A 20270-nucleotide genomic window follows, 5' to 3' on the forward strand; every position below is an offset into this window, starting at 1 on the left:
CATGAAGCTGAGATCCATAATGGAGGCTTAATTGGATGTCTCTCTTCTATAGTTTTCAAAAAGATACCACTACCCTCCAAAAAGAAACAAATAAAAATAATACTGTTTTAATGTGTGCCTGGAAAATGAGGTAGAGAATTCCATAGCTTTTAAATGAGGTTCTCCTTTAAACTCTTCACTCATTCTTGGCACAACTGCATAGGTATTTTAGGCGTGCCTCAAAAAAGCAGCCTATTTAAATGATATTCAGGCTGTATACTTTATAGATCTTTTCTTTAAAAAAAAAAATCAACAAAGGGGCGCCTGGGTGGCTCAGTGGGTTGAGCGTCCGACTTCAGCTCAGGTCATGCATGATCTCACGGTCCAGGAGTTCGAGCCCTATGTCAGGCTCTGTGCTGACAGCTCAGAGCCTGGAGCCTCCTTTGTGTCTCCCTCTATCTGTCTCTCATGCTCTCTCTCTTGCTCTCCCTCAAAAATAAATAAACATTAAAAAAAAATGAAAAACTGAAGTAAAATAAATCGAGCAAACAGTGGTTTCCTGCTGTGTTTCATTCTAAGCGGCCAACTTGCTATGTGACTTTAACAAGCACAGGCTCCCATCTCTCCAGCCCCAGCTCTTCTACTGGGAAAAAAGGCCCAAGTCTCAAGAAGCGAGTGATCGACCAAGGGTTAACGATACAGGCAAAACATTGTGTAAGCAGATGAAGAAGAGGGAGAAAAGCGGGAAAGAAAAGCAATAGCTAAGCAGCCAAATGTTCACACATGAAAATAAACAACCCCGAATAATTGAATATTCCTGGTTTTGACAACCGTCCAGCAGCAGAACCAACAGATGCTACAGCGGCCCGACCACCTCCAGCTGGATAGAATCAGACAAACGAGAGAAGGCCTGTGGGAGTTCCTCCCTGGAGACGGGCTTCTGCCAACCTGGTGGGGGTAGGTGTGGGTTGGCTTTATTTATTTATTTTTACCTTTAGAAAATCGTTTTTGAGACGGGGCCTCGGCTATTTCCAGCCCCGGGCATTTGGAAGGCGGCCAACATCTCTCTGACACACTGTGGAATTATTAAGGAGAAGACAATAGTTTAAGATGACAGGCACTTTGGTTACTAAAACAAAGCCTATACTGGTTTTTGGACACGAAGGCAGTGATGCGTTTGACTTCATGTACACGTACAATGCGTGTAACTTATATGCACTGAAATATATTCAACATATGCAGGAACTTCACCATGAGGAGGAATTTCCTCAGCAATGGAATGGAAAAGCAATCACTGCTTCCCTCAAGGAAACAACTTACGTGCACGTGAACCTTTCTTGCTAGGACGGTTCTCAAATTCCAGTTGATAGAAAGGAGTCAACAAGGTTTAGTAGCAAAGCACCATCTGCTGGGTGACCTGTGGTCAAGCCACCTAACCCTTCTGAACATCAATTATTCAGCTATTAAATGATGATGCGTTATCAATATATTCAGCTATTAAATGGATGAATGGGTTAAATCAGTATTTCCCAAATCGTGTGTCATAAAGGTTCTGTTCGTTTGTTTGTTTTTATGGTCTTGCTACTCCATGTATGGCCCACAGACCGGCTGGCAACATCAGCGTCATCTAGGAGCTCTTGAAAATAATAGAACCTCAGACCTTGCACCGGACTTACTGAGTCATGGGTCAGAATCTGACCCAACAGGCCTGGGGTGGAAGCCAGGCATCTGCATATCTAACCGAAAATGCGGGTGGGGCCGTGTCAAGAAAAATACGAGTTAAATAAATAAAGTACTTGTATCTATCCCGTTTCCCTTTAAAGTCGAACGATGTCGAGGTGATATCATGCCAGTGATTACCTAGTGCGATCATGTCAAGTCACCGCAGTGGATACATACACCCCTTGGTGGGAGGCGCCAGCTGCCAGGGAAGGTCTGCTGGCTGTGGTTTCAAAATTGTTAAATTCTTAATGCATCACTGGCTAAATGTAGGAAGCATAAGGAGCTCTGATGTTGAACTACAATAATTTAATGAATAATATAAAAATGATACTAATTTTGCAAAGTCCCCTCAAGACAATTGTCATCAGATTCATAAGCTACATTCATCTATCAAAATCCTTATTTAGCACATTAAGATGTCTTTAGTACTTCAAAAACCAATCTCAAAAAGGAGAAACATAGTGACAATTATATCCAATTTGGCTTTTCATTTATTGGGAATAAAGACTATCCTCATGTGCAATGTGTTATTTGCTGGGAAGTACTTGCAAATAGCAGCCAGAAATCTTATTTCAACAAAACATGAAAGTTATTAAAAAAAAAAAAAGTGCTTTTTTTTTCTTTTCCTACAAGCAAATGAAAAGAATTTCAAGCAAGGTCCTAAAGGCAGTTTTTTTCCCTCCACTTTTGATGCTTAAGGGCATTAAACATAGTTAAATTTCAATTTACATTTTAATGTACACTGGTCCCCAAGTCAAATGCAATATTTAATGATGAACCATATCTTGACTTGCATAAATAATTTTAAATCAATTAAAAAATCTGTCACTTGCGACATAGGAGGAAACTAAAAATATGTTACAAATATAGGAGATACCATTAATTGCATAATATAGGGTTTAATGGTAATTTTTTTACTTAAAAATCACATCTTCATCACATTCATATGTGCATATCATATGCAAGAATGTCAAAACGATGTTTTGAACCCTGAAGAGATTGGTGTAATTGTTACCACAAAAGTATCAGATGCCTCTAAAAAAGTCAAGAAATGATGGAAAAGGTTTCTCCATTTGTAACATCCTTTGATCCTATCATGCTTGGAAGAGTTAGATCCTAGGGCTGCCCTAGCATGGACTTTTAAGAGACTGTATTAGCCATGATCTGCATAAAATTGACTGAGGCGCTACAATTTTAATTCAGTGCGATTAGTTTTAGTAAGTATTAACACGCCTCCGAAAGAGTGATGCTGGTTCTATGGAGGCTCAAATAGCTCATGACTGATAAGCCTAACTCGGTGCCAGGTACAATCTGGAATACTTTCTAGTTATCAGTCCCTGTAAGTCTTGCGATAATTCTATGAAGTAGGCACCCTTTCATCACTGGAGACATGAAGACACAGAGAGATGCGTAAACTGTCCGCCATCACAAAACTAAGGAGTAAAGCTGGAACCAGTAACCAGCAAGGCTGCCGTGTCTCCTGGGGTCTTAACCACCATGGTCCACATGGTCAAAGCGGAAACTGCAGGAGCAAAGGCACATGTCAGAGAAGTGACGGCGATTTGCAGAACAGCCAATGGCTTGGAAGGATATAGCGCACATAATCGAAGGTTATGGGAAACGAACAAAGGTGAGTTGGGAGCCATTCTTTGCTAAACTTTGTAAGCCAGGGGAAAACCCGGAGCTTTCTAGCAAGCAGGTGACAACCAGAAATTAAATGAGCAAGTATGGAGGTGCGAGAGACTGGAGGTGACAGATCAGTGTGATGTTATTTATAATAAATCACAGAATAGGTCACCTGGACCTCAGAGACATAGAGGAAGAGGAGGAACAGGAAAAGTGATGTGGAGAAGCCACAAATTGAGGAAGGCCATGTTGAAATCCCTGTGCTGCTTGTTCTCTCTTTTTTTCCCAGAGAGAGACTGGGAAATTTGACCCTGACAAGGGTCAAATGCACCGACTAGCCTAGCCGAAGCCGTGCAGGGATCACAGAGCTGGTTGTGTTAAGGTAAAACCAAACATATCCCTCTGTCAGCTGACCTGCTACTTTAGAGTCAAAAAGTATTTGTTGGCTAAAATTAACTAAATAACTACAGGACAACGGTTTCCCATGGCTCTTACATCAAAGAGCACAGCTTACAAAATGACCTCTTCTCCTTGGCCTACTAGGGCCCAGTCAACATGCAGGAGAGGGCCTCTCAAATTGCCAGGAGAGTGAAGGTGAAATGTGTATTTTGAGAAGAAGATTTCATTTCCCAAGAAACATAAATGTCTCTGCAAATAGCAATTCATTCCTATTCTCAATCCCTAAAACCATCGACATCTGTTATGAATTCCTTGAGTCCTCAAATAAATCCCCCTTGTCCCGTATTCTTTATGGCACTCTCAAAATGCAGCATTTGAATAAAACAACAATAACCAAGTCTGTCCTCCTTCTCTCAATTTCTTTCTGGAGGAGCTTTTACACTCCTGGGCTCACAAAAGAGATTTTATGGGGACCCATCATGGTGGGATAATGGTGGTAGGGGAATGAAGACATTTTAAGGGAGGAGGAAGGAAGTTTCTGTCCTTCTAAGTCTGTTTGAGATGATGAAAACATTGATGCTGAAATATGATAAAAACATCTTGGACTCTCCTGAAAAGCAATTTTATTCTTCTTCCCCCACCCCCTTTTTTCTTTTTTGGAGTTCTACGTGGGTCAAACAAATGCAGTTTTAAAGCCCATTTCCATGTTTTAAGATACAGAAGCAAGAGGCTGAACAGCAGGCTATTACAAATCCCTTAATCTCTAATGTCTTATTTTTGCAGATCTGCTGGAAAGTGCAGTAAATAGTCACTGCTCACCTTTTCCCATCAATGCCCCCTTGAACTTTGTCATTGATAACGAATAGTAGAACCCATTTACGCGGGTTTCTTTCTCTCAGGAACCATTCCCCTCCCCACCCCCGGCATTGTCAAGACACCTGCGATCTGACAATCTCGGCGCAATCTCGGAGCCAACCTGATTTGCGGATTGTACTCCAGAGGCAATTTTCAACATTTAAAACACAACTTTAAAGAGTAAATTTGGTAGAGACAGAGACAGTTGTGATGCCTCCTGGATGTCCTCTGATCGATATTCCGCAGAAGCACCTGGCACCTCCAAAGCCCCCTCTTCAGCTCCGATGAACTCTGGCCCTTGTTTGCACCAGACAAGAACATCACCCAGAATGTACTCACAAGCTATGCGCACAGAGGCCTTCCTGCTTTTGGAGGTCCCCAGGTGGCTCCATGCCACGCACTGGCACCAGTAGTCCTCTGGCCCGTGGAAGTCCTCTACCTGCTGCCTGGTGACGTTGATAAACACCTCCCGGACCTTCAAGCCTGATGGGGAGACAGAGCAAATCAACTGAGGCTGCTGTATTTTTCAAACCAAAAGTTAAGGATAGCCAAACCTTCTCTTGTTAATTAAACAATTCTGTTTTTAATCAAGGCGAGGTTTTAATTACTCTGACAATAATATATTGCTGCTAATTAAATTCCAACAGCTGAGTAAGCTAGAAAGAATGAGTGCAAAGTATTACCATCCAATGTGGCTCCAATACCATACAATAATTTTCACAGTAACTCGACTTGATGCTTTTTCTTTGTCTTGCTTGGTGTAAAGCCTACGGTGAGGAATGCAGTACCACAATTAACTGCTGGAATTCTAGAGGCTAACAAGGCCTCAGCACACAGACCACAGAGATGTAGTTCCAGGTGGTTCTAAATGGCCCTATCCCTGGGTATGGCAGTGGGCAAGGATCTAGCAGTGTGGCTCAGGAGAAAGAGGGAACGGTGAATGTGTGTGAGCAGGCCGGGAAACCAGGGAAGGGCCCTGCCTCGTCTTCAAAGGCTTCAGACAACAAATACAATGCAGGCAATTTAAACTACGTGGGTCTCAAAGCCCTGAGGAGAGAGCCCAGCAAAGCCACTGTAGCAATGGTGTGAGGAGGTAAAGGAAGGAGAGGCTCTTATTGAAAGAGGAGCTAAGGCTACCCCTGCAAAATAAGATAAAACTAAGACAGCCACCTCTCAATATTTATTATCATTATTAATTGCTTTGCAACCTCCCAAGGGTTAGAAAATGTGCTTGGTACTTCTTACTGGGGAGCGTGAGTTTCTTCCAAACCTCTGGCCAAGGACAATCGGCCTTTCTTTCTTTGGGAAGAACAGTCACCTTGCATAGAGTGCCAAGGATGAAAGGGGACACGCATCACTAGCCATATCAGTTCAATCATCACGGGCAGGACAGCAGCCCTGACAGTCAGCAAGCTCTCTCCGTTCACCGGACATGCTGAGGCTGTGCCTTTCTCTGGGACAGGCAGTGTGGGAGAAAAAGAGACCATGCCTATTGAATTGCACTTACGTACTAGCATCATATAAGCCTTCAACCTACTCACTCACTACATTTTCACAACAAACTGACGCGGTAGGAACTATGGCATCCCCACTATGCAGACAAAAGAACCGTCTTAAGAGAGACGAAGTCATTTGTCCGCAGTTACACAGTCTCTTAACGGAAGATCTGGGGTCTGAACCTAGATCTGTCTTACAGCAAAACCAGCACCACGTGCACATCCTTCTCAAAAATTAAAATTCTGTCCCTGTATTTTAGGTACTTATACTTAATTATGGAAATAAGACTAACACAGGGAACATTTAAAGAAACAAGAAGTGCATAATTATGCTTTTTCCTTTAAATTCAAAAGGAATTCATGGGACAGAATCATCAGTACAATCCAATGAACCAGGGGCTCTTGATGGAGGAGGTGGAATGTGATTTTATCTTGGGTGGTGGTAGGATTTAAAGAACAAGAACGGAGGTGTGCCATCAGTCAAGGCTTGGGAGACATTCCTTTCTACCCAATCAATAACATGTTATTGACGGCGTGTGATGGAGAGAGTTTTATGACCACATAAATCACCACGTACAATTGGAGTTATACTTCCTCACATTTTAGAAGGTATCACACATAGAAAATCATCTTGATGACAGTTGATAATCTATGTTTCCCTGTTTGTGCCAAGTGCAAAAGTACACTCCCCCCCCCCCCACCCCCGCAGAGATGTAAGGGTCTCAAAAGCTGAGTTCCACAGGGAATAGGAAAAAAAGCCCTACAGGTGTTTTTATTGATGGTGGTGTTTTTGTCTTCGCACTTAAAGAAACAAAAAGTGTGAGCGGAAGGATGAAGGCGAGGAGGAGGCAGAGTTGGGAGGTGAAGAGAAAAGGAGAATAAAAACGAAGCAGAGAACAAAACAGGATGGTTAGGACAGAAAGCAGAGCGGAGTGTGGCCACCCATGCTGGGGATTCGAAAATAATGTGAAATAAACAAAACTAAGGAATGAGACTCCAGGGATGAGGGCTTGTGTTATATTTTTCTCTTTTATTTGAGGCAAACAGTGGATGACCCTACTTTGAATAGTGAAAGGGATGAGACAGAACATCAAATCAATGCACCCAGAGGTCAGAGACACTCTGTCACAGTGCAGAGACATGCGGAGACAGAATATGCCTACCATTTAGGAATCAGGGGTCTCATCAGAGAAGCATTCTATAGGCTTGAGAGGTCAGAAATGGGTTCAAGCTGATGGGGAACAATTTACTCTCACAAATCCCCAGAAACAAGAGGCAAATTACACCATGCAGGGCCACCTGGGGAAGCTAGGAGGCAGAAGGGGCAAAGGAAAATGGGGGCAAGAGCCTTTATTGTGGTTTCCATGGGAAGACACGGGACCTAGTAAACAGGTGTAAAATTGTCTAGTTTGAATCATTTCAGTGGGCTCAGGAACATAATGGCTGTCCCTAGTTGTCAGGTAGTTGGTCCTGAAATGAGCATAAGTGAATATTGCCCTGAAGTGTAAGAGCTTAATAAAAGTAGTAGCTCAGGGTCTGGGCTCTGGATAGTTTGTTTGCATATAAAAGGCACTCTTAAAGGCAAGTTATCTGCTCTCTCCAGGAATCAGGCAGCCCCCTCTGGCAGGACATCCCTCCAGGGTGAGTAAGACCTCAAATTGTCAGTGCATCCCATACAGAAACTAAACGTGGACACATGAACAGACAGCTGCATATTTGTTTTGGGGAAGCATAAACCATAGACTGCGGACCATCACCATGAAGGTCCGACCTTACCTTACCCCGTGTCCAGAAGTCTGCAACCCTTCCTTCAGACTAACTGCAGGTGAAAGCACAATGCTAAAGTCACAATTGCAACACTGGGACAGCTCAGTTGCAAGTTCTTCACAGGGGCTTTCCCATCAGATTGAAGCAGCCAAACGAATATAAACCAACTATTTGCAAACACAGTGTATTTTTCCTGCAGGCTGCATCAGGGTGGCAGGCTCCTTGCAAACACCACAAGTGGAGTGCCTGGGAGGCTCAGTAGGTTAAGCATCTGACTTTTGATGTCGGTTCAGGTCATGATCTTAAGGTCCGTGAGATCAAGCACCACATCAGGCTCAGCACTGATAGCGTGGAGCCTGCTTGGGATTCTCTCTCTACCTCCCTCTCTCTGTCCCTCCTCCACTTGCACCTACACGTGCATGCTGTTTCTCTTTCTCTCTGTCAAAATAAATAGATTAAAAAAAATAAAAATAAAAGGCCACAAGTGACATGACTTCCACCCCCGTCTGGCCAAATACACTATCTGGATTAGACCTTTCTTCTAACATGAAGTCTTCAGTCTTGTCACAACATTCCCTCTAGGAGACCTCTTGGAAAATCATGACCATTGTGGATCTATTATGCTTATCTCTACCATAACAAGAAATAATTCTATTGAATAAAAAAAAATTTAAATAGTATATTCTCTCTCAAATCTCCATTATAGCTCTGTCTAGTGACACACACACACACACACACACACACACACACACACACACACAAAGTGTGAGCGTCACCAAACATCCAGGGAAAGCAGCTCTATTTAAGGAAACCACTGCCCACACCCCTCTGCTGAAGTTCATCCAACAGCATTGCAGGGATGGCCATCTACTTCCCCACCTCGAGAGACAGCAGCTAACTTGTTCACGGGAAATACTACAGAGGAGCAAAAATCCCAGGCACACAGAAGGTGACATCTCATAAATAAGAGCAGCACTGCACCTGATGACTTGTATAACTCTAATAAGCACAGAAAAGTCCAACCCTTTAAATTACTGTGTAAATTATAACCATCAGCCTTTGTAATGGACTGGCGTCTTACAGAATATATAAAAATATGACTATGGGACTGATATGCTAATAAGCTTTCGACGCTGTTGGATGGTTCGGTTGTACGGAGACTAATGTTGGCAGCAGATGAATAATTGCTCTGCATGTTCTAAACATAACAGAACAGCACAGACCTTCATCATTTGTCAGCTTTATTTGTTTAAATGAGAAAAATGCTGACAGCAGTTATTGCTGTAATCCCCTTATTTATCAGATAGAAAACACTAGTTACTCTTAGCAGGTCTAATCCTGGTGGGAGACTGAAAGTTACAGAATTTTCAAACTAATTGAAGGTATACGTGTTAGTGTTCCAAGAAGAGAAATACAGAAGACAGCGGGAAGGCAACGGTGAGAGAAAAAGAAGGCATATCATTTATTCCTGGCTACCGTTTATGAAAAGGGCTTTAAGTCTTAGTCTTGACTTGTTCCCTAGCAAAGAAAGAATTCTGGAATAGTATTTCGAATTCAGCACCACACCCACTGTGGCCCAGGGCCTAATAGCTGTCCCACACCTTTTATCTACTGCTCATTATCACACTTCCACAAATCCCAAAGGTAGCATCCTGCCATGGTTATTGTTGCCATCCTGCTCTCAGATACACCTGGTGATGGGCACCTGGGGAGGAATTTGACATCATTCCCTGATGCTTCCCACCCCTCCTAGCTTCATGTTCCTCAATCTTTTGGAAGTTCTCTATAGCAGGATGCTTAGCTTTACTAAACTGAATAAGTTTCAAGAAGGGAAGTCAAGGATCCCTCTTCCTCCTTGGCGTATCTTTCATATCCCAAAACCACACAGAAGAAGTAAAAAACCAGCAAACTAGGTTTTCGCGAATTGTTTTCTCAACTGATGCTCTGTACCCTCTCCTTGGGCCAGCTTAGCTCTGCGTTTCACCAACTCCGTGCTTTATTTTCCACATTGTAATGGCTCACAATTGGGGATTAACCAAGAGAATGAGTAAACTGCTCTCCAGAGACAAAGCTCCAAACAACTATTTCCAATACAACTTCATGAGTAGCACAGGGCCCTCCTCCCTCAATTCTTTGGGAAAGAAAAAGGAAAAATGAAACTCCTCTTGAAAAGCAACAGTCTCATATTCAAGAGCCTTCTCCAATGAACCATTGCCTACTTAGGTTTCTCACTCCCCTCCAATGCCTGCATTTGGCTGTGAGATCGTCCTTCCTTACCCATGGTCCCTGGAGAAGACAGAAAACAACTCACACATCAGGAGGCAGAAAGCCCACCACTTCCACAAGGGAATATTTTTCATGTGCCTCTTACTAGTCCAGGGCTAGAGCCTAGAAAACATGCTTCAGGGCACCCGGGTGGCTCAGTCGCTCAAGAGTCTGACTCTTGATTTTGGCTCAGGTCATGATCTCATGGTCCTGGGATTGAACCCTGCATCAGGCTCTGTGCTGAGCATGAAGCCTGCTTGGGATTCTCTCTTTCCCTCTTTGCCCTTCCCTCACTTGTGCTTTCTGTCTCTCTCTCAAAATAAATAAACATTTAAAAAAAGATGTTTGAAAAATGAGAAGCTTCCCCATATTTTGAATAGCATTATCATTGCTGATTATTGTACCCTTTTATAGCCCTTTACTTTTATTATTAAGGTAACCACATGTAGTATCTGATTTCATCTTAACATCATGTTATTATTGTCTCTATGCATACCTTGTTGCAGGTCCCCTATCATAGGCAATACATCAGAGATGTTATACAGTTTGTAATGTACATTATTTGAACAAAATAAGTGAGTCATCATACTGTGCCTGCCACTACACCAGGTGCTGAGGATACTGTGACAAAGCAGATGATCAAGATTCTTGCCCTCAAGGAGCTTACAGGTTAAAGGGGGGAGACATTTCAACCTACCCCGACAAGGCGGCATGGGAACTGCCATGACAGGAGAAGCGCTATGGGACCACACAAGAGGGGCTGCTCACCCCTCCATGCAGCAAGAGCTTCTGGGGGTGGATGCCATTCTACCGGGGACATGAAGGCTGTCTCCTTACCCAGTCAGCTTGACGTCTAAAGCAAGGCTCTGGGAAGGACACACAGATGGGACACATATTTAAAGTTTCAGAAGTCTGACATACTAGGGAAGCATTTTCACAGAAGTGTGCCTCCATTACTTTGGGGACCTTAGATATCTTCAGGCCAACATGCTATTGAAAATAGTAAGTTAAATGTAGATAATTAAAAGGTAGAACTGTATTTCATTTTCCTGGCAGATGCTTAATTAGGGCTAAATGTCTTTTGCCACTCCAACCTAGCAACAAGATTAAAATGTATTTTGATAAAAAAAAATAGTCATCCTTTGAATGTGTGCGATGCCTAATGAATACTCTTTAGTTTCCCCTAGATAATAACCACTACACGTATTCCTCAGAAGCACAAGTTCAGAGTTAAGTACAGAAACCAAGAATACACTCAAGCTCTCCAGTTTCTTCCACACCAGAGATTAGAATTAATCAGCACAGAGGTGTCTGGCAGAGGAAAGCAAATTAACTGGATAGTGTTGTCTGATAGCAGAGAGAGGGAAACTCTAGAGCCAGGAGTAGACAAAGTAGGGTTATTTAGAGGACAGCACCCTGCAGATGACTCACTGGGACATCACACTCATAGCTTGGTGGGCAACAATTGTGACTTCCAACCCAGCTGCTTCAGTAAGTGACTTCTGTTTCCTGAGGTCACTCAAATTACCTCCGGGGAGTAGATTATGCCCTGAGGGCAAGGCATATATCATACAGCTTCTACCTCTCACAGCGCTACCAATGGCTGGGAGAATTACATACAGCGTGAATGTAAACTGAAGGAATGAATCACGAGCCAGTGAGAGGTTATTTTATGCAAGACAGTTACTTGCATGTGAATAATACTGGCCCTTTTGTCTATTTGAAATTATAAAAGTTCACAACTTTCTGTTTGTTTTTGGAAGAGTAATCAATAGCCGCTTGCCCCATTAAAAAATAATAATAATAATGAGCAATTTCAGATTTATCCCTTTCAAGGCTACCCTTAATTGAGCGCTTGCTGTATATACACTGGGCCCTGGGACTCTGCACTCCTCACAGCAGTTCTATGTGATAGTTAGAGCTATTTTACATCTGGGGAAACTGAGCTTGAAGGAAGCTAGGTAACATATGTACCTCAAAGCTTGTAAGGTGAGGGCCAGATTCCAAACAAACCTGGTATCGTCTAACACTGATACCCATGCTCTTAACCACTACATGGTCTTCAGGGTTTCTTTTAGATTCTTGTAATTCCTACTTCAAATAAATATACTTCTGAGTGTCGTATGAACAGAAAAAACTGAAAATGTCCAAAGGCACCGGTAAAGAATTTAGTATGTACAACAAATCTCTGGTCCCTGTCAGGAATTGTTATTAAATTACATAAATGGTGAGCTGCTGTCTCTCTCTGCTAAGGATGGAGTGAGTGTAAGTGGCCGCCAATTTTTTTGTAGGTAAGGTTCAACTGGACACGAGAGACAAGGTCTTCTATACTCTGTCACAAGGTTATGGAAAGAATGCATAGTATTTTCGTGAAAACCTTTTAAGAATATGTCAGTCCTCTCTGAAAAGTACAGGGATGAGCAAGATGAAATCCAGGGTGGGATGGGAGAACATTTCTATAAAAGTGAGTTTTAAACCCACAAACTGTCAATGGAACACTTGAGAGATTGATTATTTCTGTGTTATGTGGACTAAAATATATGCTTCCCAAATGTACCTTGGTGATTTGTGAATCATTGAAGGCAACTTCAAATTAATGGTTTTCTGGAAGAAACTATATTCAAATCCCCATCACCAGCACAGCAAAGTTCTTAGATACAAACTTTAAAGATTTAATACATTTTTATTTCTACTCTTCTCCCTTTTCTCAACACAATCCATTAACCTTTTATCCCCAGAGAGGGACTCCAGTTGTTTAAAAAGGAAATCACACACAATGAAAGCCCTGAAATGATATTCTTTAAGAAGAAAAATATTAGTTTACCGGAGTTGAGACTTTTCCCATAACACATTGGAATACACATTATTTCACTCATTAGAGTTCAATATCTCCAAGGTAGAATAAGATAAGAGCCACGGAGCATTGTTAAGGGAACTTCTGTTTTTATTGAACAATAAAGAAGTGGTTTAGCTTATTGATAACTCAAGCTTCCCACAGGCTACATTACTTTCATTGCCAAGGATGGGTTTTGCTGGTTCTTGTTGTTTCTTTTCTGTGTGTGTGTGTGTGTGTGTGTGTGTGTGTGTGTGTGTGTCTGCCTGTTTACTACATTAAATCTCTTAATTTCTCTGTTACTGAGCACTCTGGCCGTTTCTCAGGGGCGTGATTCCTAGGTAGGGATTACCTCTCAACTCCAGATGTTAACAGAGGAAAATCACAAGGAAGAAGAGTTCTCATATTTCCAAATGAAATGAGGCAAAACAAAAGAGGACCCCTTGGCTTGTGCAGAGAACTGAAAGTGTACATTACTAAGAGGTATGGCCATGTCTGTGCAAACACAGTAACTCATGTCAAATAAATTGTGCCTTTTGCAGGAAAGTACTCTAGCTCTGGGTTTTCTGAGCTAAATTGTGTGAAAACACACAATCCTTTTTCTTCTTATTTGAACTCTTAGATGACGGGGCCAAATTACCAGAAAGACCAAAGGCAGTTTGCAGCCTTTAACAACTGAAAGGACTTATTGCTTCCAATTTGGAAAATACAAAAGATTCTGTGTCTACTCCAAACACTCCCGGTCTTATGCATTTCCCAGTAGGACTCTGAAGAAAGAAAATGTTAAGTAAAGAGAATATCAAGGTTCTCTGGGAGCGTTCAGATGGAGACTATGTTGGCCAACGATAGATAAGCGGTAACTTCTGACTTCTTAAAAGAACATGAACAATTCTCTACCTCTGCTCAAATGTGGTCCTACTTCCTTGTCCTCTTGGCGTCCTTCCCTCCTGGACCAGCAGGAATTGTCTTACAGACCCAATCAAAAGCCATTAAGTCTGTAAAGGTAGTCAAGCCCTGTGCTGGAGCTCCACACTGAAGAACCCAAGGGAAGTAATGCATCTATTTTTCAATACCTGAGGCCATTTTGCTTCCAACCTTAATTGCACTTATGTATTGGCTCGACATACACCATCTGCACTCATCTTGCTCTGATTTCCACTATTCTTCTATTAATACAGAGCTTAGGAAACATAATTGCAGTGTGCAGTAGACAGCGATTTTCATTAACTACACAGAAGAAAACTGTTTAGGGAGAGACATTTTTTTTTTCCTATTGATTCAATCAAAATGACTTGGAAGAAAAGGTTGTACTTATTAAATTCTTTCCAAAAAGGTAGCTGTTAAAATTTAAATTCTTTCTCAACAAAAAATTGGTATATAATCTTTTCAGGTTTTGTCATTTATGATTTTTTTTTTCTTCCCAGTTCCTTTGAAATTCGTGACTTTTTATTGGTCTTTTTTTTTTCTTTTTTTCTTTAAGTGGAGAGAAGAGACTTTTACATGGAAACAGAGAATGTAATCAACGCTGCTATTTGCAAGACATGGAGTTGCCTAGCAATGCTAGGGGAATTAAAAGGGGGAAGCAATAACAAAACAGAATGTTGCGAAATTACAAGAGGGTGCAGTGTTAAATTGGCTTGCAATACTTATCAAGAGGTCTTCCAATGAGAATGGATATAGGATTTTCTAGGACTGGTATAAAAAAAATACCTGGCCATTTTCAATGTTCTTCCCATCTTTCATTTGGAGCAGTTTACCCAATGGGATTCTGCTATTGTGAGTTCATTACTGGACAGAATCTAGGCCAGAAACATCGGACAATAAAACACAGCCTCATTGAGGCACTGGTATTTGAGTCCTTTCCAGTTGGACTAATATAAGATATATAAGCCTTTCACATTCTCCCATTGTTTTACAGGCTTTTGCTCACATGGCAAATGCTCTTCCCTTTGTTGCCCTCTCCCAGATTTCAGAATCTTCCTTTCAAGTGTACACACCAAGATAAATGGGGCTGCTCTGCTCATGACTCAGTCTCTCCCAATGCATGGAGTATCTAAGATCCCAATCCTGGGGGCACAAATGCAGACATTTTGCTGACACTGAGGTTGGCTCTGTCTTCCTCTTTTGCCTGAATTATGTTAAATCATTTGAAGAAAGATACTATATATTTGCAATCCTAGAAATTTCTCTGTATCTTCAGTTGCTATAAACTCTTGTCTACCAGAAACATGACATAGGAAAAAGGATTGACTCTCACAGAGATGGCAGAAATAATGAAGGATAAAGAAATCCCAAAGGAATAACTATGGGATTATAAACTTGGAAATGGAAATATGAAAAAGCTTCACGATGGAAAATGATGAGCCATGGGCTAAAAGCCATCCTTATGTCAGTAAGGGAATTTGTGAAAATTCTTATTAGGAAGGAAAGCACAGGAATCTGTATGTAAAGATGGCTTATAGTGTGGAGGAAATATATCTGAAGTAGAAACCAGGAGATCTGGGTTCTAGAAACAGCTATGCCATAAACTAGTTGTAGCTCTTGGAACTGAAGATTTGTATTTTGTAAAACAGGGCTGCTAGGTTATTACTAAGGTCCCTTCCAGCTCTCAGATCTAGATTCCAGAATTCCAAGCATGCTTTTGGTCAGAAGAACAACATCTCTAAAGCAGACCCATTTTTTTTCCTTCCTCATATTGGTTCCAAACTGCAAGAGGAAATTGTGATAAAGTTTTAGGTGTTTCTCTACCTTTTGAAGTTATGCATTTATACTGCAGTCCCAAATGAGTTCAGAATTCTATAAGGTTTGTGTGTGTGTGTGTGTGTGTGTGTGTGTATAGATACATGTGTGTATATATATGTGCGTATAATATATACATGTGCGTGTATATATATATGTGCATGTGTGTGTATACACACACACACACACACACACACACACACACATACATACACACACATATAATGTTTAGTTCTGTCTTCTTTATTGATCCCCAGGCAGCAACAATATTACCTGAAGATCTTTTGGAACTAAGTTTCACTTCTTGCTTTGGAACAGAGTGTAATCTGGTTGCTTGTTTGTTACCTGTTGATACTCCTCTTCCTGACTCCTAAGGAAGTCACTCTCTGGATCCATTTCCTTTTCATATTCCTTACTGCCTGTGGACAACTCATTTCCATGGCTTTGTTATTTCTGGATGACCACCACATCTACTGTTCTAGCTCTGAACTCTACAAGCTCCAGTTCTACAGCTCTTAATGATCTCTCCTAAGTATTTCAAATTCAGCTTGTCCAATGATCTCAGCCTTTTCTCCTTGCTAATGTAATCACTCACAGCAATAGTACCCACCCCCCTTCTGCTTCTTTTGAGATTAATATTCCATCTTCTTCATTGATTCCATCAGTTAGCTATTTTTTTAAGTTTATTTATTTGTTTTGAGAGAGAGACGTGGGGTGGCAGGGGGAGAGAGAAGAGAGAGACAGAGAGACAGAGAGACAGAGAGACAGAGACAGAGAGAAACAGAGAGAGATAGAGAAGAGAAAATCCCAAGCAGACTCCATGCTCTCAGGGGCTCGAACCCACAAACCAAGAGATCATGACCTGAGCTGGAACCCAGAATCCGACACTTAACAAACTAAGCCAGCTACCCAGACACCCCCGTCAGTCAGCTATTAAGTCTGATTTATTAAAGTGCTTCTCACATCAGAAGTCCACTTCTTAGTTCTGTGGCCACCACTCAAAGCAGACCTTTCTTTCCCCCAACTGAAATATCCAAGTCTCCTGACTCATCCATTCTTGCTTCTTACCATTCCAAACACCTGTGCAGACTCATTTCACAAAGCAGAGCTCCAGCCATCGCGTTCTCAAACGTCAATATAATCAATCCCCACCATCACCAAGATACTCATAAAAGTAAGGTACTCTTCGCTTCATATTTGAGGTCTTTTGAGCCCTCTAATGAATGAAGTTTGCCAGCCATCAGCTGCTATTCCACACCAATATTCTATCTCAACCAGATCAAACTTCCAGCTGAAGAGATACTAAGCTTTCTTTCATTTACTAATGTTGACATCCAGGCTACTGAGACCCCTCTCTCTCCCATTTAGTGTAGCATCTATTACACCTAATTAAGTTACCTAGTCATCAATGTCCCTTTCAAATGTGAATGCTTCCACACCTTTCCTGATAATCCTAATTAGGCATAATCTTTTTTTTTAATCCTCCATAGGATAAGTGCACTTATGGGCATAATGGACTTCCACTTATCAGCAGGAATCAAGCCTCAGAGATTAGTGTTTGTATCTTAGCCTTCTTTGAACACTCTGAAAGGCCATTAGCATATAGAAGAGCAGTGGTATATAGTTAATAAATGAAGCTGACTTGCAACTTCCTAATTATACTCAGGCTGCTTGACTTATTCAAAATCTGTCATCTAGAGAGTGACTCAGGACTAACAAAGTCAGTAATTTAGGGTGAGAGCAGTTTGGATTTAGGGTGAGGCTACATTTTCAGGTAGTCCGAGCAGCCAGAATTCAAAAGCATATGCAGTTTCTGTTATACACTAAAATTTAACAACTTACAAATTTTGGAACTTTTAAGTCCAATGATTTTGCTTTCAGTTCTAGCACAAGCCTACAGTAGTTTACCTAATGTCTTTGAGTCTCAGTTTCCTTATCTATAAGAAGGTAATGATGGTGTGATTTACCCGAGGGCTGTTGTGATGACAGTGAGATAATGTGTGTCAAATGTTTACATGGGACCTGGTACACAGTAAGTGCTCAGTAAACACCAGCTGGTAGTCATTATTCTTATCACCACTCATCAGCCATATTAGCCAAATTAATAAAGAAGGTCCCTAAATTCTTTCATACTGGAGATCCCACTCAAATCTGGTAATCAAATGTGGGCTCTACCAGTTACCAAAGGAACCTAAAGAAGGCCCAGAAACCACCAACCATGGGGAATGAAGTACCCAAGAATAATATCTAGGGGGGAAGATCAGAGCAACTAAAATTATGCTGTTTAAAAACGTGTTCAGTAGATCTGCCTCCAAAAATATTTAGAATTAAGATAATGAAAGCAGTGACTGGTTGGCTTTATTTCCAGTGAGAATATTCACTTCCATCCCAAACTGGGTGTTAAAGTTATATAGAGCAGGATAAAAAGATGCCCATGTACCATAGAGGAGAAGACTAGCCAACGAGCTGTGGAGTCATTTAAACACGCGATTGCACTTTATCTTATATTCCTGGATGATGTTAATATGACCTCATTCAAATAAAGAACTGGTGGGTGCCTTTCACACTTATCCCCAGCAATGTAGCAACGTGAGGATCTGCTCCCATTGCTTCCCATTCTTACCTGAACTCTCATCCAGACTCTCCTCAGAGACGTGCTCATTTTGATGGACCCACTCGCCATTACATTTGAAGAATATTTGCATGGCTGGTCTCGCTTTGCACCTCAGTGCGATGGGGTTGCTCTTGATGATATAAGCATCATCTGGCTCCTCTATGAAATGAGGCAGTGTCCCAGGAGCTGAGGGGATGGACTCGGGGAGGGCTTCGCCGTTGTCAGCTCCTGCGAAATTGAAGAGGCCATTAGAACGCTTCCCATACTGACAGCACACACATCAGGATGCAAAGCACAGCCCACACCGGCTCTAAGAATCTGTCCTGAAAAACACTGCATCATATGAATACAGTATGCTCGTAAGGCCCGTGCAGATGACTTCTCATCTAGAGGCTGAACTATATAACATGGTACCATTATCAGAACACACCCTCAGGGTCACGGGACAAATGAAAATAAGGAATAGGAGACTCCCTCAAACCACAGTTGTGAGTCTGCAGGTCTTTGCTGAAAGAACAGAGTCAAGTATCTGTGGGGTGAGAGACTGATTCTGAACATCCAGTCTGGTGAGTGGTTACCTCAACGCCGGCCCCAAGCTGCCTCAAAACTTCGAAATGATGGTGGAAATAGCTTTTGTTCTCCTATAAATGAGAGTGGATAATGACGATGTTGTCGGAGGGTACTCAGTCATAAGACATGTTAAAAACAAACAAACAAACAAAAAACAAATGCTTTCTCTACGTATAAAACTGGAGATTGGCTGGCATCCTATCTTAGGGTTTTCTCCAAAACCTCACCAACTTACTGAACATTCTAAAAGGAATGTATTTTTGTCCTGCTTGCCCATGGCTAAAAAATTCTCTGCCCTCAACACCCCCCTCCATATACTGTGAATCTCACTTTCAAGGCTATGAACTAAACAAATCACTAGAACAGCCATAAGCTTTTACTTTTGGACCCATAATTACATTTTTTCAAAGATAAAAAATGGACATGACCCTCCCCTAAATTTAGGGAACTGATGAGAGAAGCAAAATAAAAAGGAAAAAAAACAGAAGCCAAGATTTTGATTCACTCCCTCTTCACTACACTTCTCAAGGACTTAAGTCCCAGGAAACTAGCACAAAGCCAACGAAAGCAAGATCTGAACACTGAGCACTGTGGAAATGACCAGGGGAACAAGTGTGCCTTCAATGGCCATTCCAGGGAAAGAATGAAGAAAGCAAGAATTTCAGTACCCAGATCAACTGTGCCCTGGAAAGGATTATTCACATTCAGAGCAAACCAGTCTCCAGGATGAAGCTGGAAAAAGGGACCTAGAAAAAGCACTGGGAGAATAATCCAGTTCATCAGGAGGGAGCCTAGGAGGTAGGGTGAGTCCAGGGACCTAACCTGGCTCTCTGTGCACCTTCAGTGTAATTCAGGACAACAAACAGCCCTCTTATATTTGCACTCAAGTCAACAACCTACATCAGTAAGCATTGTCAAAGGTAAACAGAAGCCACAATATTAGGGGGGTAAGAATTTAAGTTTTAGAGGGCATCCTCAAATGCAAATAAAGGGTAAGGGCCTAGGACATAAGAGGTGTTACTGCCTATAATTATATTTCTGTGTGAAGAAGAAAACAAAAGACACCGAGTTGTGAAAAATATGTCTTGCCAGGGGGAACAAACACCATGTACGCCACCATGATGAATGAAAACAAGAGTTTGATTTTCCAAATTATTTTTTCCCACTAAATACATCAACTTAAGGGCAAAAAACCTCACACACCAAAGAGTTTCGGATACTATGACCTTCCAAGTGTATTTGCAATAGAAAAGCCAGCTCATGTGTAAGTAAGTGGAAGTCTCAAAAATTCATCATAAAGCATGTACCCTAAATAGCAAGAGAACAGTTTATGTCTTAAAAGTACAATGAACTCAGAAAATAAAATGTGTCTAGGCCATATGGAATAAGAAGGGTCAGGACAGAA

At 41.6% G+C, this 20270-nt stretch overlaps 1 protein-coding gene across 9 annotated transcripts in view; it reads right to left on the bottom strand.

Moving 5' to 3' along the window:
• The window catches only part of UNC5D (unc-5 netrin receptor D), a 552225-nt gene that overhangs the window by 215779 nt on the left and 316176 nt on the right, over positions 1-20270 (bottom strand). For all 9 annotated transcript variants that reach the window (XM_043564469.1, XM_043564514.1, XM_043564523.1 and 6 more), the window contains exons 2-3: positions 18305-18523; positions 4921-5064 (exon numbers count right to left, since the gene is read on the bottom strand). In XM_043564469.1, the coding sequence (XP_043420404.1) occupies positions 4921-5064; positions 18305-18523 (363 nt within the window). The remainder of the gene's footprint in view (positions 1-4920; positions 5065-18304; positions 18524-20270) is intronic.

The sequence above is a fragment of the Prionailurus bengalensis genome, chromosome B1 (assembly GCF_016509475.1).
Source record: "Prionailurus bengalensis isolate Pbe53 chromosome B1, Fcat_Pben_1.1_paternal_pri, whole genome shotgun sequence".
Taxonomy (NCBI): Eukaryota; Metazoa; Chordata; class Mammalia; order Carnivora; family Felidae; genus Prionailurus; species Prionailurus bengalensis.